The sequence below is a fragment of the Dipodomys merriami genome, unplaced genomic scaffold (genome assembly GCF_024711535.1).
Source record: "Dipodomys merriami isolate MVZ:Mamm:240054 unplaced genomic scaffold, mDipMer1.0.p SCAF_2, whole genome shotgun sequence".
NCBI lineage: Eukaryota > Metazoa > Chordata > Mammalia > Rodentia > Heteromyidae > Dipodomys > Dipodomys merriami.
The window spans coordinates 41,370,279-41,393,079 of record NW_027203381.1 but is presented as its reverse complement, the minus strand read 5'-3'; the positions used below and the strand labels follow the sequence as shown (position 1 = coordinate 41,393,079).

Sequence of the window (22,801 nt, the reverse complement as noted above, 5' to 3'; positions counted from 1 at the left end):
AACTATTTGTTTTATAACAAGACTGTACCAGTTCTCAGTCCTGTAGTAATGCATGTAGGTTCACATCCTGTTGTTACTGTCTTTTTGGTTATTGTCATCAGTATAAAGTGATATCTCATGGCTTTTATTTACATTTCCCTAGTAACTATTTGTATTAAACATTTTTATATATTTATTGGCCATTTATATTTCTTTCTTAGATGGATTGCTATCCTTTTCCCACTTAAGTAATTTGTATTTTTATTGTTGTACTCATTTAATATTCTGGACACTAGATAGACCCTTAACAGATGCAAAACGTTCAATATTTTCTGGAGATAGCTATGGGGAGTGCAGTCCCTACTGGTTGTGGGGATTGAACCCAAGTCCTGGAACATGCTGAGCACACACTCTTTTTTGTTGTTGTTGGTTGTAGGGCCTGAACTCTAGGCCTGGGCACTGTCCCTCAGCTCTTTAGCTCAAGGCTAGCACTCTACCACTTGAGCCACAGCACCACTTCTGGCTTTTTCTGCTTATGTGGTGCTGAGGAATTGAACCCAGGGTCTCATGCATGCAAGGCAAGCCATTCTACCACTGAGCCACCTTCCCCTCCCTGAGCACACACTCCTAACATTAAGCTACAGCTCCTTACCACCTGTTTGTTTTCTTGATCTCTTAATACCACAAAAGTTTTAAATTTTGCTAAGATTTATCTATTTTCTTTTGTTGCTTGTGCTTTTTTGGTGTCTAAACTACTCTCTAAGTATAGGTCACAAAGTTTTTTGTTTTTTATTGTGAAAATACTGTACAGAGGGGTTACAATTACGTGGGCAAGATAGTACATTTCTTATCAAGCATTGTAGCCTCCTCCTTTGTTTACCCTTCCCTTCCCTTCCCATCCTCCCTCCCCCCAGGTCACAAAGTTTTGTTCCTATGTTTTCCTGAATTTTATCTCTGTGATCCATTTTGAGTTCATTTGTATATGGTATTAAGTAGAGATTCAGGTTCTTTGCATGGATACCAGTCTTACCACTAATTTTTGAAAAACTATTCTTTTCCTATTGAATTAGCAACTTACCTTGTTTATACTTTTAAAATATCAGGATAATTACCACTATAGGGCCTTGGTGCTTATTTGTAAATCCTTCTATTAATGTCATTTTTTTGTTTGTTGTACTTATTGTTCCATTTCCCTCCCCTTCTTTCCTGTTCTCTCCCCTCTTCTCCCTATTTCCTTCCTCCCTCTCCTCCTTCTTTCCTTCCTTCCTTCCAACATCATCTAAGTAGCCCAAGTTGGCCTCAATTCCAATCCCTTTACCTCACCTCCCATATAATTCGAATAATAATATCTGCTGCCATGTTTAGCTTAATGTTGAATTTTTTTTTTGTAACACCAGGGTTTGAACTCAGGACCTTGCCTTTTGAATGCTGGGATTACAGACATGAACCACCACTTCCAGCTTAAATGAATCTTTTTTTACTATACAAGAACAAATCAACACAATGCAATATAAATTACATCAGTTCAGCAGGGTAAAGGAAATATAGTTAATGAAATATAGTTTCTGAAAACCACACTTCTTACTGTCAAAGAAGTTAAAGATGAGGGCTGTGAAGGAAGCTTAGTGGTAAAAGTGCTTGCCTCACATGCATGAGGCTCTGGGTTCAATTCCTGAGCACCACATAAACAGAAAAGGCTGGAAGTGGCGCTGTGGCTCAAGTGTGCTAACCTTGAGCTGAGGAGCTGAGAGACAGCATTCAGGCCCAGAGTTCAAGCCCCATCATGGGAAAAAAAAAAGTTAAAGCTATGTAGGTAAGCTCTATACCACTTGAGCCATGCCTCCAGTACTTTTTGCTTTAGTTACTTTTCAAGTACGGCATCACAGTTTTTGTCTTAGCTGACCTCAAGACTTTGATCATACAGTCTCCACCTTCCAGGTTGCAAGAGGTTACTGGCATGTGCCAGCACCTACCTTGGTTTTTACCCTAGGGTCTCACCATCTTTTTACTTGGGCTGGCCTCAAACTGCAATCCTTCCTTATAAGGGTCTCAAGGAGAGACTCTTATTAGTTCTCTAACAGTAAGAAACATGGTTTTCATTAGATTTAACTATAATATATTTACTTATTTGTTAAATACCATGTTCAATTGATATAATTTATATTTATTAGTGAAATTATGAATGCTCTGTTTTGCATTGCATGGATTTGTTCTTGGTAGTTCATGTCTGTAATTGCAGCACTCAGGAGGCTGAGGCCAGAGAATGGCAAGTTTGAGACTAACCTGGACTATACAGCGCAAGGCCAGCCTGAGTTACACAGCAAGATTGTCTCAAAAAGAAAATAAGATGGCCTATTGTGATCATTTATGTACAAGTGTGGAATATTTCTGACTTGATATTTTGCTAAATTACATATTTAGCATTTCATTTTTTTTGGATTTAGGTGTCAGTGGATTTGCATTGAAAGAATTTTTTTTTTAATAGGACTAAACTTACAGAGTCAGTTTAACCTGGAAAATGTTACTGTCTTCAATACCAATGAGCAGGAAAGCACCCTGGGTCAGAAGGTAAGATTGGTATGAAATCTTACAAAAGATATTTATAAAAAAATATTTTGTGGGGGCTGGGAAGGCGGCTCAGTGGTAGAGCGCTTGCCTTGCATGCATGAGGCCCTGGGTTCGATTCCTCAGCACCACATAAGCAAAAAGAAAAAAGCCGGAAGTGGCGCTGTGGCTCAAGTGGTATAGCACTAGCCTTGAGCTGAAGAGCTGAGGGACAGCGCCCAGGCCCAGAGTTCAGGCCCCACGACCGGACCCAAAAAAAAAAATTATATACTTTGTGTGTGCTGGTCCCAGGCTTGAATTCACAGTCTGTGCACTATACCTGAGCTTTTTTGTTCAAGCTAGTGCTCTTCCACCTTTTTGGTGGTTAATTGGTGATAAGAGCCTCACAGACTTTTCCTGTCCGGCTGGCTTTTAACCATAATCCTCACTCAGATCTCAGCAGCCTCCTGAGTTGCTAAGGTGCCAGTTACTAGCACCTAGCTCATTTTTTTCTTTTACCTGTTACTTCTACAACAATTTAGATCTGTCTTGGCCCTTTAATGTCTTTTTAATGTACATTTAATGTACTTTTTTTTTTGAGTTTGAACTCAGGCCCTTACACTTTCATTTGTTTTTTTTGTTTGTTTTTCTTATTTGTGCCATACCTCTAGTTCCTTAATGACCCTTGATAAGTCTTTTTTATTGTTTGTGCATTACTGGGGCTTGAACTCGTCTCTTTCACTCAAAGCTGGCACTCCACTTTCAGGCCCCATTTATAGCCTTTTGCTAGTTAATTGGATATAAGAGGCCCTCCAGTATTTCTGCTAGGGCTGGTTTTAAACCAGGATCCCCAGATTTCAGCTTCCTGAGTAATAGTATCGGTATGAGCCACCGGCACCCAACTTTGATAAATCTGTTAATAGATATATCAAAATCCCATGTCAGTGGACACTTAGATAATCTCTAGTATAAAAAATTGTCCATAGCATTTCAGAGAATAGTATATATTGTTGCTGAAATATGTAGGTAATTCTTTTGTCAATACTGGGGTTTGTTGTTAGTCTCTACCATTCAGCCATGCCTCTTGCCCCTTTTTGTGCTATCTAGGTAAGTGCCTGGACCACTATCTGCTAGGATAAAAAGTATATGCTACAATACCCAGCTTTTTTCTGTTGAAATGGAGTCTTACAGATTTTTCTGCCTAGCTGACCTATACCATAGTCTTCCTAGTCTTCTCACCTATCTTAGGATAACATGAATGGGTCATCACACCCAGTGAGATGGGTTCAGACAAGAGGCCTCATAAACTTTTCTCCCCAGGCTAAACTGTGATCCTTCAGATCTGAGACTTTCAAGTAGATAACTAGGATTACAGACAAGAGCTACTGGCTTGCTTATTTGAAATTTTTGTCATAACTGTCACCCAGTTCTCAAAATGGCTATACCCATTTATTTATTATTTATTTTGCTATGCTAGGGTTTGAACTTAAGGACTTACACAGTTATGTAGGTACTCTACCACTTGACCACACCCTCATGCTTATTAGCATTTATACTACTACTATTGACATAGACTACCTGCCCACTTTCCACAGCCTTGCACCAATCCTGGAAAGTATGAATTTTTTAAAACTCTTTCCTAATTGATAAAAATATTTGAAAATTAAGGTTTTTTTTTTACATTTCTTTGATTATTATCAAAGTTAAAGAATTTATATGTGGACTAGAAGTTTTCTTCAATGAATTGCCTCTTAGTATATATTTCTAAAACATTTACTATAGACCAGAGAGGATCTGTTGGCCTTGCTTTGAGACATAACTAGTTTGAGACTCCCCTGGCCCCCACTAGTCCTAGGGCTCAAACTCAGGGTCTGGGCACTGTCCCTGAGTCTCTTTGTGCTCAAGACTAACACTCTACCACCTGAGCTACAGCTCCACTTCTGGCTTTCCGGAATAGCTTATTGGAGATAAAAGTCTCATGAGAACTTTTCTGCCTGGACTGGCTTCAAACCATGATCCTCAGATCTTAGCCTTCTGAGTAGCTAGGATTGTAAGTGTGAGCCATTGACTTGGTTTGAGTCTTAAGACTGTGTTATATTCTTGTTATACTTTTCTTATGTTCTTGGATCCTATCATATAGAATTCCCATTGACTTAAACATTATAGATCTGGATAGTTATTGTAACTAGACATCTCTAAATGGTTCTCAGAGTGTAATTGGCCTAATATTGTAGAATTTACCTTCTGGCTGCTTCATGACAAGCTGTCCATTTTTTTAAATTCAGCACTCTGAGGATAGAGAGGAAGGAATGGATGTAGAAGAAGGTGAAATGGGAGATGATGAAGCTCCAACTACTTGGTAAGTTTTTAGAGCTTAAAATTTCTTAATTTACAAAGACAATTCTTTAGTAACCTATCAAATACTATATTAAAGATAGAAACAAGGAGGTAGTAAACAGAGCTTATAGATTTCACATATTTGTGTGTATCTATACATATATAGGTGTATATTCATATAAAGTTTTATATGTATAAAACTTTAATGTCTAACAATAAATCCTAAGCCGGGCGACAGTGGCTCATGCCTATAATTCTGGCTACTCAGGAGACTGAGATCTGAGGATCGTAGTTCAAAGCCAGCCTGGCAGGAAAGTCCTTGAGACTCTTATCTCCAAGTAGCCACTAGAAAACTCTAAGTGGTGCTGTGGCTCAAGTGGTAGAGTATTTGCCTTGAGCTGAAGAGCTTGGGGACAGTGGCCAGGCCCAGAGTTCAAGTCCCATGACTGACAAAAAGTAAGAAATCCTGTGTCATTAATAGGCTGTATCAGTTGGTTTCCAGCTAGTTCATTGTTTCCTTAGACTAGTAACTAGCTGTTATTTAGCTGTAGTTGCTATTTTTTTAGAGGCCTATTTTCTTAAGCACAGTATAGATGGAGTAGGTTTTTGGGGTCTGGCCTGAACAACTCTGGGCTAAGGTAGTAGAATTTTAAGTAATGGGTTGCCTAAAGTGTAAACAAAGCCCCTAAAGACATTTTGATTATGATTATTTACTAATCCCAGCTGCAGAAAAGTTCCTTAAATAGGACCTAGCACTCAGCTGTCTGTCTCTTGCAATCATTATTTTTCTGCATGAATGAAGAAAGTATGTGGAAATTACTTAGTAAGCAACCATCTCACTACATAGTCTTGGTATTTTAGTTTGCAGAACAAGACACGTTACCTGATTACTTACAGTATGAAGTCTATTTCAGATTTGGTTCAAATGCCTCAGTAAAAGAAAAAATCAAGTTTTATAGAGTATTTTTGCTAAAATACTTAAAAGACAATCTCTGGTTTTTGTTGTTGCTGAGATTGAATTTTGCTTTGTTGAAGAGGCTGAACTGAATTCCCAACCTTAGATACTCTTCTTGCCTCATCCTCAAAAATCTACTTAGCTGGAACTTAATCACAGTCAACTAGACCTGGCTTCAAACATTCTATTTAATATAGTTAATCTCACCTCTAATTTTTTATTATTTACAAATACCTTCAATAGTTAAGTATGCTTTGTGTGGATAAATAGGAAATGGAAAAGTTTCTATGGAATGGTGACAGTGGAAGGTAAATTGCAGTAGATTGACTTTTGAATAGAAAATAATGAAGTAATGGTATGGACTATAGACCATTCTTTTAAGAAGTTTTTTTAGCTATGAAGGAAAAGCAGAGGAAAATATAACCATCATGAAAGGAGCTTTTTAAAAACATTTGTGCCTCAACTGTAAAAGTTCCCTAGCTGGATGCCAGTGGCTGACACCTGTAATCCTAGCCACTCAGGAGCCTGAGATCCAAGAATAGCTGTTTGAAGCCAGCCCGGGCAGAAAAGTCTATGAGACTCTTAAACTCCAAGTAAATACCAAAAAGCCAGAAAGTAGCTCAAGTGGTAGAGCACCAACCTTGTGCAGAAAAACTCATGGACAGCATCCAGGCCCTAAATTCAAGCTCCAGGTCCAGCATTCTGCTCCCCCCACACACAAAAAAAAAGTTTCCTTATGTATCTCAGTTTGGAGCCCACCCAAGCAGACATATCCAAGAAGGTCTTATCTTTAATTAACCAGCAAAAGGCCAGAAGTGAAGGTGTGGCTCATATAGTAAAATGTCAACCATGAGCAGAAAAGGCTGAGTGAGAGTGAGGTCCTAAATGCAAACCCTAGTACTGCAATCAAAAGGTCTGTTGAGGGAGGGGCGGGGGGAGGTGGAGGAGAATGGGAGGGCAGGTATGGTAAGGAGAAACAAAGGAGGAGCCAACAATGGGGCTGGGAAGGTGGCTCAGTGGTAGAGCACTTTCCTTGCATGCATGAGGCCCTGGGTTCAATTCCTCAGCACCACATAAGTAAAAAGAAAAAAGCCGGAAGTGGTGCTGTGGATCAAGTGGTAGAGTGCTAGCCTTGAGCTGAAGAGCTGAGGGACAGTGCCCAGGCCCAGAGTTCAGGCCCCACGACCGGACCCTGCCCCCCCCCAAAAAAAAAGAAAAAAAGAAAAGAAATATACTCATTACCTTGCTCATGTAATTGTAACCCCTCTGTACAGTATTTTCACAGTAAAAAAAAAAAACCTTTTAAAAAAAAAGGTCTGTTGGGATTACAGGTTTGAAACACACTTAGAGTAGAAGTTGAATTAATAATGTCATAAGTCAGTAGAGGAATGGTGCTTGTTTTTATAATACTAGTTTGATCTGTGCCTCATGTGTTTGTGTTATACTGAGAGTTGTAAATCTATGCCTGTAGCATAGATTCAAATTAACACTGCTTTTAAAAACATAGAGGTTGATTTCTTTCCAGTGCTAAACTTCGCAAACAGACAGTTCAGGGCTGCTAGTGCAGACTTTTACTCACTGAGATTGTCCTTAAATCAAGAGTTCTTCTAACTTCTTATTCCAACATACTTTAGTGTTTGTCTTTTTTCCTATAAGGTTTCGTTATAACATCCAAATCTGAACCAGAAGGAAGGGGAAAAAGAAAAAGTAAATGATAAAACATGGCCCCCAAATTGCCCTTAGGACTTTTCCTAGCTTATTTTACGTGACATCTAAAGGCAAGGGAGATCAGGAAAGATTGCCTTTAATTCTTAGTAATCTAGAATCTAGCCAAAATTCAAGGGCCCCATCATTATACTAAAGAAGTTTGTAGGAATCTTCAAATCTCCTAAAATAGTTTGTAAAACTTTTTGTAAATATTTTTTGGATATACACTTTTCTGGGGAAAAGGGCTATGGCTTTTATGAGCTGCTGAAAGGGTTTGTGACCCAAAAGGAGTTAAGGACATCTACATATGTGTAAAATAATTTAAATAATTTATCTCACTAGCTCTATTCCCATCGATTACAACCTGTATAGAAAATTCTGGTCACTTCAGGATTACTTCAGGAACCCAGTACAATGCTATGAAAAGATTTCATGGAAAACTTTTCTCAAGGTGAGTTGTTAATTACAGACTACCAAAAACTTAATATTTTACAGCTAATTGAAGAGCTCAAGCTTACTCTTATTCACATACTTTTCACTAGAATTCTGCCTTTAATATTTTATACCTATTTTAATATGAAGATAAATTGTAAATTAATAAGTAAACTACTGATTTTTACAGAATAGTAAATAACTTGGGACTTAAAAATTAGTAATTATGGGCTTGGAATGTGGCTTAGTGGTAGAGTGCTTGCCTAGCATGCATGAAGCCCGGGGTTCAATTCCTCAGAATCACATAAACAGAAAACGCCAGAAATAGCATTGTGCCTTGAGCAAAAGAAGCTCAGGGACAGTACCCAAGCTCTGAGTTCAAGCCCCAGACTGTCAAAAAAAAAAAAAAAAATAGTAGTTCCTTGAGGGTTTTTTCATATGTAGAATATATATAAATTGATGATTTTTTTGCATAATACATCCTGTCTTTGCACAAAATTATTTTACTTATCCTAATAAGACTATTGTATTAGGTCAAATCAGCCTACTGGTTTGCATACAAAGGTTTATTGGAATTCATTTGTGATGATTTATTTATCTGTGCTGGAGTTTATATTTCTTTTGGCTGAGTAGTTGCAACTGACACGACGTGTACCATTTAAAACTTAAGACTGTCTAGTCTGTCTCAGAAAGTTTGTCAACCAAGTTTTTAGAAGAATTTTCTATATTTCCTGGTCTTTCTTTTTCCCTCAAATAACAGTTTTCCTTAATATTGTAATTGAAATGTAGGGTAAATAGGTCTTATTGCTATTAATAGTGGTGTGTTATGTGTTATTTTTTTAAGTTTCTATTTCATATCCAATTTAGTGGAGTATCATTCAAATGCAGAATAAGTGGTTAGTGACAAATCAGAAGGAATTGTCTTCCAACTGGACAGACTTTGACGACATGATTTTGTTTGGTCACAGTCTTATCACAAGAAAGGTTTGAGCTTTCCCACAGCTAGTTAAACAATTTCACTAATGAATTTCTATATACAGACAGCCTTTCTGTCATTAGGTTCTCTATCGATGGCTCCCATTAACTCTAGATTGAGATATTTAAGAATGTATTATATCTCTACTGAATATATACAGACTTGTTTCTTGTCATATCCTGAATAATACAGTGTAACATTTTTCTTAGCATCTACATTATATAAAATAGAAGACTGGGGATGTGGTTGAAGTAATAGAGCACTCGCCTAATACATGCACAAGAGCCAGGCCAGGCTCAGTCTCTAGTACCCCACCCACACAAAGTATTTTGTGGATTACAGGTAATCGAAAGAGGATTTAGGTATACAGGAGAATATGCATCAATTGTATGTAAATAATATACCATCTTTTATAAGGAATTTGAGCATCCTCAGATTTGGGTTCCACTGACAGGACTAAGGTCCAGGAACTAATGTCCCACAGATACCAAAGGACTACTATACTTTCAAAGCAGTCCTTTCTCTATCTGCCCTTTATACAGACTTTACAAGAAGGGCTAGAGCACTTCATTCCATTTCATCTTATATGAAAATATAAAATAATTCTTACAACCCTTTTGCCTACCATATTGCTATCATAGTTTTTTTTTTTTAATTTGGTGTACCTTAACATCATACATATATGGTTGATTGAGAGTAAAGTCTTAAGTTTTTGATACAGAAAAGCACTAAACAAATTTTTGGTAACAACGCTAAAACTACTAACTTGATTTTTTTTTTTTTAACTTTGCAGTATTCTGAAGAAGTTCTAGCTGTTTTTAAGAGTTATAAATTAGATGATACTCAGGCATCCAGAAAAAAGATGGAAGAGCTGAAAACAGGAGGAGAACATGTCTATTTTGCAAAATTTTTAACAAGTGAAAAGGTATGTATGTACCTTGCTTTTTTTTCACATAGCATCGTGATGTTTTTCGTCACTGGTAGTATTTTTTTAGTTCGATAGAAATGTTACTTTGATTTTGAATAAAGCCGATATTAACTTGAAAGAGCTATTTCTTACTTGGACATGTATAAATACAGCTTAATAACTTTCCATTTATACTAGAAATAGAATGATGAGGTAACTATTTAATACCAATTGGCAAACACTGACAAATGGTATTGTCAAAGATGGAAAAAGAGAACTTTCATATACTATTGGGTGAGATAAAAATTGAATCAACCACTTTGCATAACAACTTTATAATAATAAAGTTAAAACTTTTGCTCTTAGTTATGACATCTAGAGAATCACATATGTGCCTAATGAAATATATAAGCCCTACAGCACTGTTTTTTAAATGGTGTGTTTGTAAGTTATAGTTTAGAAACAGCCTCTCTTCATTAGCAAGACTTGATAAGTAGCTAAATGTGTATGACAAAATTCTTTTCATCACTAAAAATGAATGAACTTAAGCAGTGATCAGCAAATGTGGCTTATCTGAATGTAAGTTGTACTGGAATTTGGTCTTGTTCATTCATGTATGTCTGGTTTTCCAATACAAGAGCAGAGATGAATGGTTGTGAAAGAAACCATAAGGTCCACATACCTTAAAATATATTTTAACTCTTAAGTTAGGATTTAATTTGCATTTATAAGTAATAAATGTACAAAATAATCCTTTGTGATTGCTTTGCTATTTAGATACAAGTAAGAAGTTCAGAGTTCCCTATTAATCTTACCTATACATTTTATCTATACATTTTAATAAGTAGACTTTGCTAAAATATAATGCTAAGAAATTATATAACTTTTCTAGTCAAAATAGCACATTGAGTTTATGTTATAACTCATTCTCTTGGCTCTAAACACATAGAAATGACAGGTAAAATACTGAAAGAACAAACCTAAAAGAAAAAAACTTGGCTTCCAGAAACAAGATAAATATTTTCAAGAACCAGAAATGCCAAGTAATGAGTGAAACCATTTTGACTAAAAAAAGTTTCTTATACCACCTTCAGATAGTTGGACTATATTTTGAAATGATTCACCCTCCATTTTTCATTCCTCTTTCCTCATCTCTACCTTCCCCTTCTCCCTACACATCTCCTACTTAGACTCCTTAGTATCAGTATATTAGTATATACATATAGATAGATATATATTTATCTTTATATATGTCCATTAAAATGTATGTCTTTTAGCCTTAGCATCCACATGAATGAAAACAAAGTGTACTTGCCTTTTTGCGCTAGGTATATCTCACTCACCATCATGTTCTCCAGTTCCATCCATTTTCCTGCAGTGATACGATTTTGTTCTCTTTTTTGTGTTCTGGGTTGGAACTCACAGTCTCATGCTTTTTTTTGCTCATAGCTGGTGCTCGAGCCATGCCTCCAGTCTGGCTTTTTTTTTAGCTGGCTTTGAACCACAATTCTCAAATCTCAGCCTTTTAAGTAACTAGAATTTTTACAGATGTGAGAGCCACTGGCACCCAGCTTCATTTTTCCTTATGGTAGTGTAAAATTCTTTTGTTTTTCTTCTTCTTTCTCCTTCCTCTTCCTCCTCTTCTGTTCTTCTCACCTGGGTGCTGTCCTTGAGCTTTTTGTTCAATGCTAGCCTTCTACCACTTGAACTATAGCTCTACTTCTAGCTTTTGTGTTTAATTGGAGGTAAGACTCTCATGGACTTTTTTGCCCAGGTTGGCTTTGAACTTCGATCCTCAGATCTCAGCCTCCTGAATAGTTAGGATTATAGCCATGAGCCACTGGCACCCAGCTTTAACAATATTCTTAATGGAAGTGGCACTGTGGCTCAAGTGGTAGAGCTCTAGCCTTGAGCTGAAGAGCGCCCAGGCCCAGAGGTCAGGCCCCACGACCAGACCCAAAAATAAAAATAAAAAAAATAAAAATAAAGAATATTATTAAAGACTAAAGAAAGAAGGCACCAGCCATAACTAATAGCTGAGAGAGTGTGAAAGGGACTGAGTTCAAGTTCTAGCACTGACTTAAAAAAAAATTAAATATTGCTGATTAGAGATGAAAAGAGGTTTTGATGTTGGAGGCAGCAGAGCAGTGGAAAAACCTACATAGTCTGTGATTTGGTGTGCTTGTGGAAGCCTAGGGTCAGTGTGAGACTAAGTAAAACTAAGATTCCCCTGTGCTCAGATGTAAAAGAACTGTAGGGCAGGAATGTTGAGAAATTTGATAAGAAAATGGTTGAATTGTGAAACTATGGAGTTTTGGCAAATGACACAGCCCACAGCTTGGCCCATTGCTTGTTTTTACATTTTACATGCTTGTACAACTACCTACATGATAGCAATGCTGTGCTTCTTGTTCCACAAAGCGTAAAAAATATTTACTGTGGCCGGGCGCTGGTGGCTCACGCCTGTAATCCTAGCTACTCAGGAGGCTGAGATCTGAGGATCGCAGTTCAAAGCCAGCCCGGGCAGGAGAGACCGTGAGACTCCTATCTCCAATAAACCACCAGAAAACCGGAAGTGGCGCTGTAGCTCAAGTGGTAGAGCGCTCGCCTTGAGCTGAAGAGCTGAGGGACAGCGCTCAGGCCCAGAGTTCAAGCCCCACGACCGACAAAAAAAAAAAAAATATTTACTGTTTATCCTTTTAGGAAAAATTTTCCTGACTCCTTAGCTGTACTAAAATGACATTTTAATTTTTTTTAACCAGAATGAGACTTCTAGAGAACTCAAGAGATTAAAACTCCCAATAAAATATAAATATTAGCTATTGTAACCAACTGTGAGAGAGCTGGGAAGGTTAAAAGATTATATTAAGACAGGAGAATTATGAGATAAGATTTCAGAAGTCTGGTGGGGTGTTAGTGGCTCATGCCTATAATCCTCACTATTCAGGAAGCTGCAATCTGAGGATCTCGGTTCAAAGCCAGCCCACAAAAGAAAATCCATAATTGTCTCCAATTAACCACGAGAAAGCCAAAAATGGTGCTATGGCTCAAAGTGGTAGAGCACTAGCCTTGAGCAAAAGAGCTCAGGGACAGCTCCCAGGCCCAGGCCCTGAGTTCGAGCTCCACAACCAACAAAAAAGACCAAAAAAAAAAAAAATTCAAGGCTGGGGCATTGTGAGCAAAACAGGTCTAATTGGCCATTCTGTGAGTAACCAAGGAAGAGGGTGATTATACCTGTGGGGTTGAGATCAAGGAACCAAGAGTTCATGGTGAGAGAAAAATCACCTAGGTTTTAGAGGAAATGACAGCTGATGGCATGTGGTTTGCATTTGCCAGTTTGGAATGGGAAATTCAATCTGATTAATAATAGAATCGAATAAATTGCTGTAGGTGGTAGAAAATTGATTTGAAGGCCTATCGTATTTCAAAGGTGTGAAGTTTGCTTAAATAAGAGTGAAGAGTATAGAAAAAAAAAGAGTGAAGAGTATGGAAGAAGTTGCTAGTGAATGAAATGGCTAGCACATGGTACACTGTATTAGTAGACAGAAACATGCCACTTGAAGCTAACCAATAGAACTTGAGCTGTTGAACCAGAAATCAGTCAGAGCTTTTGCCATGTTACTGGTTATTCATTATTGGGGATGAGAAAACTTTTTTTCTGCCAAGTTCCATTTGGGTTGTGGGTTTTTGTTGTTGTTCCATTTGGAACTCTTAGTCTTAATAGCAGAATTGACACAGTGGGTAAATACTGTCTTCAGCTCTTCTTCAGCTCTGTATGGGTATAATTGGAATGATTTTCCTTTGTTGCTGGAGCTCTTTTGGCGCAGGGCGGGGGGGTGGGGGGGGGTCCGGAAGTGGGCCTGAACTCTGGGCCTGGGCGCTGTCCCTCAGCTCTTCAGCTCAAGGCTAGTGCTCTACCACTTGAGCCACAGCGCCACTTCCGGCTTTTTTCTTTTCTGTGGTCCTGAGGAATGGAACTCAGGGCCTCGGGCAAGTGCTCTACCACTGAGCCACCTTCCCAGCCCCCTGGAGCTCATTTTTATAATAGAACCAGCACAGTGACAGAATTGCTGAAGAACTTGCTTATTAATGATCTTCAGCTCTCTTCTTACCCACATTGTGTCTAAAATAAAGAAGTAGCCACTTCAAATTCACAGATGATTCTTAACTTCTAATGCCTTGTCTTCTGTTGCGTACCACTTTGGGTGCAGACATTTATAGGGCTACAGAAAGAAATGACACTCCTTGATTATTGTGCTGTTTTTCCCACATGGATTTCTCCTTTAGCCATTATTCCTTTCTATGTGGGAAGGGAACAGCTTCCTTTCTGCTTTGTTATAATTCTGCCCAAGTGTCAGGACCATAAACAGAAACATTGTTTTCACCATAAAGTGGTCAGAGATAAGTCTAAATTGAACCTGCTGCTGCTTTGTCCTTGGGCTTGAGCAATAACATTGTTTTGATTGATCTCACAACAAATACCTTTGAACTGAATGAGAATATTCCATTCCTATAGTGGTATTACCTGTTCCTTTCAAAACATGATCTTAATGTGCTGTTTTGTTTCTATGCTTGATTTTTGAATAGTTGATGGATTTACAGCTGAGTGACAGTAATTTTCGGCGACATATCCTGTTGCAGTATCTCATTTTATTCCAGTATCTCAAAGGGCAGGTCAAATTCAAAAGGTAAGTTCATATAAATAGAAAGGAATTATAAGCAAAGGCAAGGAAAAGTACCTGCTTATAAAATATTTTTATGGGACCCATTTTATGTATTTGGAGTAATTATTTCTAACATCATCATCATAGAAAACATCTAACATTATTGAAAAAGCTCTCGTTGGGAGCTTTTAGACACAGGATAGTTGTTCTGAGGAAAAATCTCCTATGTAGTTCGAGGTCTTCTCAGGCATTTTCATTTCTATTGACGGGAAATTGATCCCTGGTCTAGGTTTTTATCACCTTCTTCCAGTACTTATATATCATAAGGTATGGAACTGTCCAGAACATCAGAACTGAAAACTGCAAAGAAAATGTTAAAGCAAAGAACTCCTTTGTCTGCATTTTCATAAAACCTCATCAGGATCTCTACTATGTATCTAAATCCCTCCACTCCAGGCATACTGTATCTTCTCATCCTGTTCATAATTGAAATGAGCCCGCTGTGGCTTGACACTGAGTCTGTAAAGGACATGACTTTATGACCTGCTGAGCTTGACCTGCAGTGTCATCACTTATTGGCCTCAAAGAGGCTCTTTGAGAATTGAAATTTCAAGGTAGCACATGGTACATACTCCAAAATGTCATTCTTTTATTTTGGGGGGTATGGTACAGTGTAATATGAAGATCAGGGTGTTTGGAATTAGATGTGGGTGTGAATCCAAGCTTTATGACCTTGAGTGCATTATTGAGCCATTAAATTCTGTGCATATTATGTACTCGAGATGGTTCTGAGGTTTCAGTGGGTACTGTGTACAGTGCTTCAGATCCTGGAACCATGGTAATTTATCAGTATTTGTTGGATGGCTTTAAAGTGCCTGGTGCATAGTGAGAGCTTACTTAATAGGAGCTGAAAAAATTTAAGTTTGCCTGTACCCTTTTTTAGGGTTTAAATCTTTTCATCATATTCTGAATGAGTTCTATAGGAATATAGCATGCTTATATGTATCATGTGTAGGATATTAGCCCACAGGCTTTCATCTCATATTAAATTTATAAAACATTAATGGTGCCAGTGGCTCATGCCTGTCATCCTAGTTACTCAGGAGGCTGAGATCTGAGTATTATGGCTCAAAGCCAGCCAGGGTAGAAAAGTCCCTGTGAAACTCTTATCTCCAAGTAACCACCAGCAAACGGGAAGTGGTGCTGTGGCTCGTGGTAGATCACTAGCCTTGAACACAAAGAGGCTCAAGGACAGCACCCATTTCCTGAGTTCAAGCCCCACAACTGACAAAAAAATAAAATAAAAAACCACGTACGATTGCCTTTGTAACCATATCAATTAATCAGATCTTTTCTTCTCCCTAGTACACGTATATATCTTCAGTTCTGTCACTCAGTGTATAAGAAGTACAAGAACTTTCTCACATAATCCTTTCATTTGTAATATTTCTAATGTTGGTAATATTTGGCACTAAATATAGTTGTGTGGTGCATGCCCTGTTTTTTAAGACCCTAAATAAACTTCTAAGTTAATATGCAGTGCTGGAACTCATACATGCTTTTATTGCTTCTTTCCCTAGTTCAAACTATGTTTTAACTGATGAGCAATCACTCTGGATTGAAGATACTACAAAATCAGTCTATCAAGTAAGTCCAACATGCAACAAACCTATGATTGACAAAAATGGAAATTTAGAATTTTCTTTGTTTCAGCCCCAAATAGGAAAATAAGGATAAAGTTAAGCTCAGGTACAAGAACACAAACACTTCTTGGTTCTCTGCCTACAAACCACTCCTATGATGCAGAAAGTTGTTGAAAGCTTAGTATATTCTTTCTAATCACAGCTACTATCTGAAAACCCCCCTGATGGAGAAAGATTTTCAAAGATGGTAGAGGTATGTATTTGACATTTATAGTTTCCATAGCATCACATATAATCTCAAAGGATTCTGTTACACAAAGGAAATCTCTTTGTTTTTCCCAGCATATATTAAACACTGAAGAAAATTGGAACTCATGGAAAAATGAAGGCTGCCCAAGTTTTGTGAAAGAAAGGTAAATACATTCCATCACAAGAAATAGAAGAAAGGAATTTCAAAGTATGGTTTGATTGTTAGATTATTTTATATCATGTATGGATATGTATATGTGTATTTTTTATTTTTAAAAATGTAAGTTAAAAGGTAAGGTAATAGACTTTTCTTTTTTTTGGGGGGGGGGGGTCCAGTCGTGGGGCCTGAACTCTGGGCCTGGGCGCTGTCCCTCAGCTCTTCAGCTCAAGGCTAGCGCTCTACCACTTGAGCCACATCGCCACTTCTGGCTTTTTTCTTTTTGCTGAGGAATCGAACCCTCAGGCATGCAAGGCAAGCGCTCTACCACTGAGCCACCTTCCCAGCCCCAGTAATAGACTTTTCTATAAAAGTGCTACCAAGTTGACCTTTGTATTTTTTGCCTCAGATTTCTTGAAGTTAAGTTCTCAGAACAAATTGATCAAATCACTTACTGAAAAGAGGGCATCTTAAAATTTGTCTATTGTATGGCATTTTGTATTCTGTGTGATAAGTGTCCTGTCATAAGCTTTCATATATGTTTTACTTGTGTTAACCACAGGACATCAGATACCAAGCCCACAAGAGTGGTACGGAAGAGAGCAGCCCCAGAAGACTTCCTAGGCAAAGGAGCAAACAAAAAAATACTCATGGGAAAGTAAGTTAACTTGTCTTCTTCGGTAGGATGTTCTTGAGTATTTTTGTGTTTTGAAGAGGTTACTCTAAGAACTCCAGCTTTTCACCTAACATAAGTGACTACATCTAACCCTACCCTATCACTCTAAAATGCCATTGTATGAGTTCATGTGAACTGTAAACCTTCATTTTATTTCCATTTCCAAAATTCCTGGCTCTAGCTGTGCCATTTTTTCCCTGTTATGATAAGAAAATCACCCTATCCCTTACAGTTTTTGCATGGTACACTAATGTTTGGATAGTTACTCCTAATTAACAATTTATTACTTTTTATTGTACTTTAATATTTCCAAAAATCTTACAAGATTATCATCTAATATATCCTAATATAAAAAATTTAAATGCCAAAAATCTTACAAGATTATTATCTAATATATCCTAATGTAGAAAATTTAAATGCCAAATAAAATGAGAGAAAAGTAAAACTACTCATCACCACCCAGAAATCCACTGTTACGTTGTTCTTGTGTTCAGCTTTAAGTCATATGCAGATGATGTTCATAAAAATTTTGCTTATTTTGTAGTGACGAATTAACAAGGCTTTGGAATCTCTGTCCAGACAATATGGAAGCCTGTAAATCAGACACAAGGTAAATTTAAAACATTTTAAAGATTTAACTTTTTCAGTGTTCATAGAACAGAACAGAGCCTTTTCTCAGCAATGATCAGCTCAAAAGAAAGTGGAAAGCCTGCTGTGGCTGACTGTTGACACAGCACAATATGGCTCCCTCCATATAACATCCAAAAATGCTGACAAAATAAAGTAAGTAAATAGAGTCACAAAAGGAATCAAACCTAAATACCAGAAGAATAAATTGAACTACTGTGGTTTTATCAAGCTGGGAACAGATGTTTTCCTGTTTGGAAAAGCAGGGAACTTGGTGATAGTAGTCATGAACAGAATAAAGCCTTAGGCTTGCAAGCCAATTTCCCATAAGTAAAGCTGAGATCAATGTGGAGGTACCATCTGGAAAAGAAGGGTCAAGAGAGCAGGGATAAGGCTCCTGGTACAGGAAACCTAGACGCTTGTCTGTTTCTACTAAAGTGTGGAAGAAGGGGAAAGAGATTTCCCAAACAATTAAAATGATGTGCTTGCTTTCATTGTATTTGTAATATTTTACATTTATTTATACTATCAACGTCATAAAGGAACTTTTAAGCTAAAACACCTAGAAAGTCCCAAACTGGTAGTAAAATCTGTCTTAAGCTGTGGGTGCCAGGGGAGGGAGGGGGTTAATACCTTTGAATCAAACCACACTAGGCTCATACAGATAAAAGTCTAATGAGGAATATCTGGCCCTCAAGCCAAATAAGGCCCACAAAATCATTTGGTACATGAGAAGCTGTTTGCCTGAATTGACAATGCAATGGATTTTGTATGGTCTATCATTGATGTTATAAATATCCATGTGATGTGGCCTTTGGCAGACAAAAAATGTTCCCCTCCCCTTGATAGTTTGATATACATTCTACCATGAGTGTTCTGTTCTGGTTGTTTTTTAAAAAGACAGACAAATGCAGTGTAAGATATGTTCCAGATAATTAAAAATAGCTGAATAGCAACTGAAAACAAAAGATCAAACATGAGACTGCCAGAAAAAACCAGATGAATTTGAAAAAGCAAGTAATGTTTTAGAATTGAGAAAATAGAAAGACGATAGAACAAAAATCTTAGAATGGAGAATAAGAAAGGTCATATTTGAGCCCGCGCTGGTGGCTCACGCCTCTAATCCTAGCTACTCAGGAGGCTGAGATCTGAGGATCGTGGTTCAAAGCCAGCCCGGGCAGGAAAGTCCGTGGGACTCTTTATCTCCAATAAAAGCCACTAGAAAACTGGAAGTGGCGCTGTGGCTCAAGCAGTAGAGCGCTCGCCTTGAGCTGAAGAGCACAGGGACAGGGCCCTGGCCCAGAGTTCAAGCCCCACGAGCAACCCTAAGAAAGGTCATATTTGATAACTGAGAATCAGCATAAACTATTAGTTACAAGATGTGTCTTAAGAATAAGCTAAATGCCGGGCGCCGGTGGCTCACGCCTGTAATCCTAGCTACTCAGGAGGCTGAGATCTGAGGATCGTGGTTCAAAGCCAGCCCAGGCAGGAAAGTTCGTGAGACTCTTATCTCCCATAAACCGTTAGAAAACTGGAAGTGGTGCTGTGGCTCAAGCGGTAGAGCGCTCACCTTGAGCTGAAGAGCACAAGGACAGCGCCCAAGCCCCAAGTTCAAGCCCCATGACAAAAATAAATAAATAAAAAGAATAAGCTAAAAAATTGTTATCTCTTGTGTGAAAAAGTTATCAGAGAAAGAAAAGTCACCCTGCAAAAGAGCTGCCTTCAAGAACAAAAGAAAGTCAAAAGCCGGTGGAATAACAGCTTCAAAGTGTTTACACAGAGTTATCAGTCCAGAGTTCTACAACAAACTAAATTATGTAGTTACTTGAATGTGATAAGTATTTACTTTTAGATCTGGAGGAGTAGTTTAGGTGTATGAACAAGGCCCTGGGTTGAATACTAATACTATTTTGAAAGAGAGAAAAAACAGTATTTTAATGTCAATACTTTGAGAATCTCTTACCAGCAACCCTACTTTAAAAAGAAAGTTACCATAAAGAACATTGAACCCAGAAGGGAAGGTTTTGTTAGAAGTATTACTCTGCAGAAATGTATATTTGTATACATGAAGAAATCTGGATAAATCTTGTTGAAGTCAGGAGGCAGAGATCACAAGGATCATGGTTCAAGGCTAACATAGGCAAGTCAGCAAGACCCCATCTCAGTTAATACAGCAGGCATAGTGGTATGCATCTGTGGTCCCAGCTACACTGGAATCTGGGTAAGATTGGAGTATAAGGGCCAGTCCTTGGAGAGAAATACAAGATTCTTATCTAAAAAGTAGCTAAACTGAAAAGAGGCTGGGGTAGTGGAGCTATGGCTAAAGTAGTGGAGTGCCCAGGCCCTGCATTTAAAAAAAAATAAAGGCATGTAAAAGAGGATGAAGATAGAAATTCAAAAAAAAAAAAATTCTAAGTCAGCATGCTTAAGTATTCCTCAATAAATTGAGTGAAAAGGTAAATTATTTTAAAAGTTTAATAGCTGGGCACTGGTGGCCCATGCCTATAATCATAGCTACTCAGAGGGATGAGATTTGAGGGTCTCAGTTTGAAGCCAGCCCAGGCAGAAAGTCAATGAGATTTTATCCCAGTTAACCATCAGAAGCTGGAAATAGAGCTGTAGCTCAAGTAGCAGAGCACTGGTCTTGAGTAAAAAAGCTCAGAGACAGCACCCAGCCCCAGGACCAGCACAAACACACAAACAATTGTTCATCTATAAAAAGCACTGCTCAGAAGCAAGGAAATAGAAAGGTTAAAAAAGTATAATAGATTAGGAAATGGAACCAAGAGGTTTTTTTCCTTTGTTTAAAAACGTATAAAGCGGGATGCCGGTGATCCTAGGTACTCAGGAGGCTGAGATCTGAGGATTACAGTTCAAACCCAGCCCTGGCAGCAAAGTACATGAGATTCTTACCTCCAACCAACCACCAGAAAAAGCCGGAAGTAGTGCTGTGGCTCAAGTGGTACAGTACTAGCCTTGAGCACAAAATGGCTCAGGGACAATAGCCAGGCCCTTAGTTCAAGCCCCAAGACTGGCCAAAAAAAAAAAAATACCACCACAGGCAATCTTAGGACCAAGAGAAGCAGTAATTTCCTCATTTTAAGAATTGTGGGTAGGGGGTAACAAGTTCAACAAGAAATGTACTCACAGCCTTACTTATGTATGTAACTGTAACCCTCGTTACATCACCTTGACAATAAAATTTAAAGCTAAAAAACAACAAAAAGAAAGAATTGTGAGTAATTTGCCATTGATGGTGGTTTGATCTAGTGGTATAGCCACTTCAAAGACATCTGGCATTTTCTACTTATATATGCCATATATATTTGCATATATGTATGTGTATTCTGTTGTGACATAAAATGAATTTTCTACTATGGGTTGCTGTACAAGTATGAAGGCCCTGATGCCTAAATAAACTAATTCATCCAAACAAGGATATAAGAATATAAGAATGGGGCTGGGAAGGTGGCTCAGTGGTAGAGTGTTTGCCTTGCATGCATGAGGCCCTGGGTTCGATTCCTCAGCACCACATTAACAAAAAGAAAAAAAGCCAGAAGTGGCGCTGTGGCTCAAGTGGTAGAGCGCTAGCCTTGAGCTGAAGAGCTGAGGGACAGCGCCCAGGCCCAGAGTTCAGGCCCATGACCAGACCCAAAAAAAACAAACAAAAAAGAATGTAAGAATGTTTACCATCTCAAAGCAAATAATAGGAAATACCTTACTTACTACTATTCCTCATATATCACTTTGAAGAACTTGTGACAATTCAGTAGAAAACTACATAGGATCAGAAAATTAATGGATAAAAACTTCTCTATCAATCCTGGCATACTCAGGAAAAACAAACCATGAATAAAAAGAATGCCATTATTTTTTAAGAATGTTATTAGAAGCCAGGTGCTGGCGGCTCACACCTGTAATCCTGGCTACTCAGGAGGCTGAGATCTGAGGATCATGGTTCAAAGTGAGTCTGTGAGACTCTTACCTCCAGTAAACTACCCAGAAAATGGGAAGTAGCACTGTGGCTCAAGGGCTCAAGCACTAGCCTTGAGCTGAAGAGCTGAAGGACAGTGCCCAGGCCCAGACAAGCCCCACAACCAACCAAAAAAAAAAAAAAGAGGAAGAATGTTACTTGTCAGCCAGGTGCCAGTATCTCCCACCCTGTAATCCTGACTACCAGGAGGCTGAAATCTGAGGATCCCAGTTCTAAGCCATCAGAAAAATCCATAGGACTCTTACTTCCAAGTAACCAGCAAAAAATTTGGAAGTGGAGCTGTTGGTTTAAGTGGTAGTGCTACAGTAACCCTTGAGCAAAAAAGCTAAGGGACAGCATCCAGGCCAAGTTCAAGCCCCAGGACCAGCACCAATAATAATAATGATGATGTTATTTTTCTAAAATTTACAAGAATTATTTATCAAATTCTGAATAGTAGCCACCTTCTGAGACTAAAGAATGAACTTAGGGGAGCAGGCAGGGGGAGCTTATATTTGTAGTATTTTAAGTCTTGACACCAATATGGCAGAAGCCTGGGATTATGGGTATAGACATGTTAATCTTGTATATGTGTGGATACTGGTAATGGGGCTTGAATTAGAGGCTCTTCAGCTCCTATAAAAGGGTGGGTTTTTGGATCACAACTGGCCCTCTACCTCTTGAACCATACCTCTAGTTCTTGCTTTTTGCTGGTTAATTGAAGATGAGTTGCTTAGATATGTCTGATCACATTGGCTGTGAACCACAATTCTCAGATCTCAGTCTCTTGAGTAGCTAGGATTATACCACCAGCACCTGACTTGAAATAGGAAATAAAGTGGTAAATGGTTCCAAAACATTTGTGAATGGTAACTGTTTACTGTGAAATCCTGTTTTGTCTGTTGTAATAAAGAAAGAGTAGCCGGGTACTGGTGGCTCACACCTGTACTCCTAGCTAACTCAGGAGGCTGCGAT

At 38.3% G+C, this 22,801-nt stretch overlaps 1 protein-coding gene across 1 annotated transcript in view; it reads left to right on the top strand.

Annotated features, from left to right (window-relative positions):
* Positions 1-22,801, top strand: part of Thoc1 (THO complex subunit 1) — a 39,027-nt gene that overhangs the window by 11,656 nt on the left and 4,570 nt on the right. The window contains exons 8-17 of the mRNA XM_070029467.1: positions 2,465-2,547; positions 4,809-4,882; positions 7,865-7,973; positions 9,724-9,855; positions 14,425-14,525; positions 16,082-16,148; positions 16,347-16,397; positions 16,487-16,557; positions 17,113-17,208; positions 17,771-17,836. Coding sequence (XP_069885568.1) covers positions 2,465-2,547; positions 4,809-4,882; positions 7,865-7,973; positions 9,724-9,855; positions 14,425-14,525; positions 16,082-16,148; positions 16,347-16,397; positions 16,487-16,557; positions 17,113-17,208; positions 17,771-17,836 — 850 coding nt within the window. The remainder of the gene's footprint in view (positions 1-2,464; positions 2,548-4,808; positions 4,883-7,864; positions 7,974-9,723; positions 9,856-14,424; positions 14,526-16,081; positions 16,149-16,346; positions 16,398-16,486; positions 16,558-17,112; positions 17,209-17,770; positions 17,837-22,801) is intronic.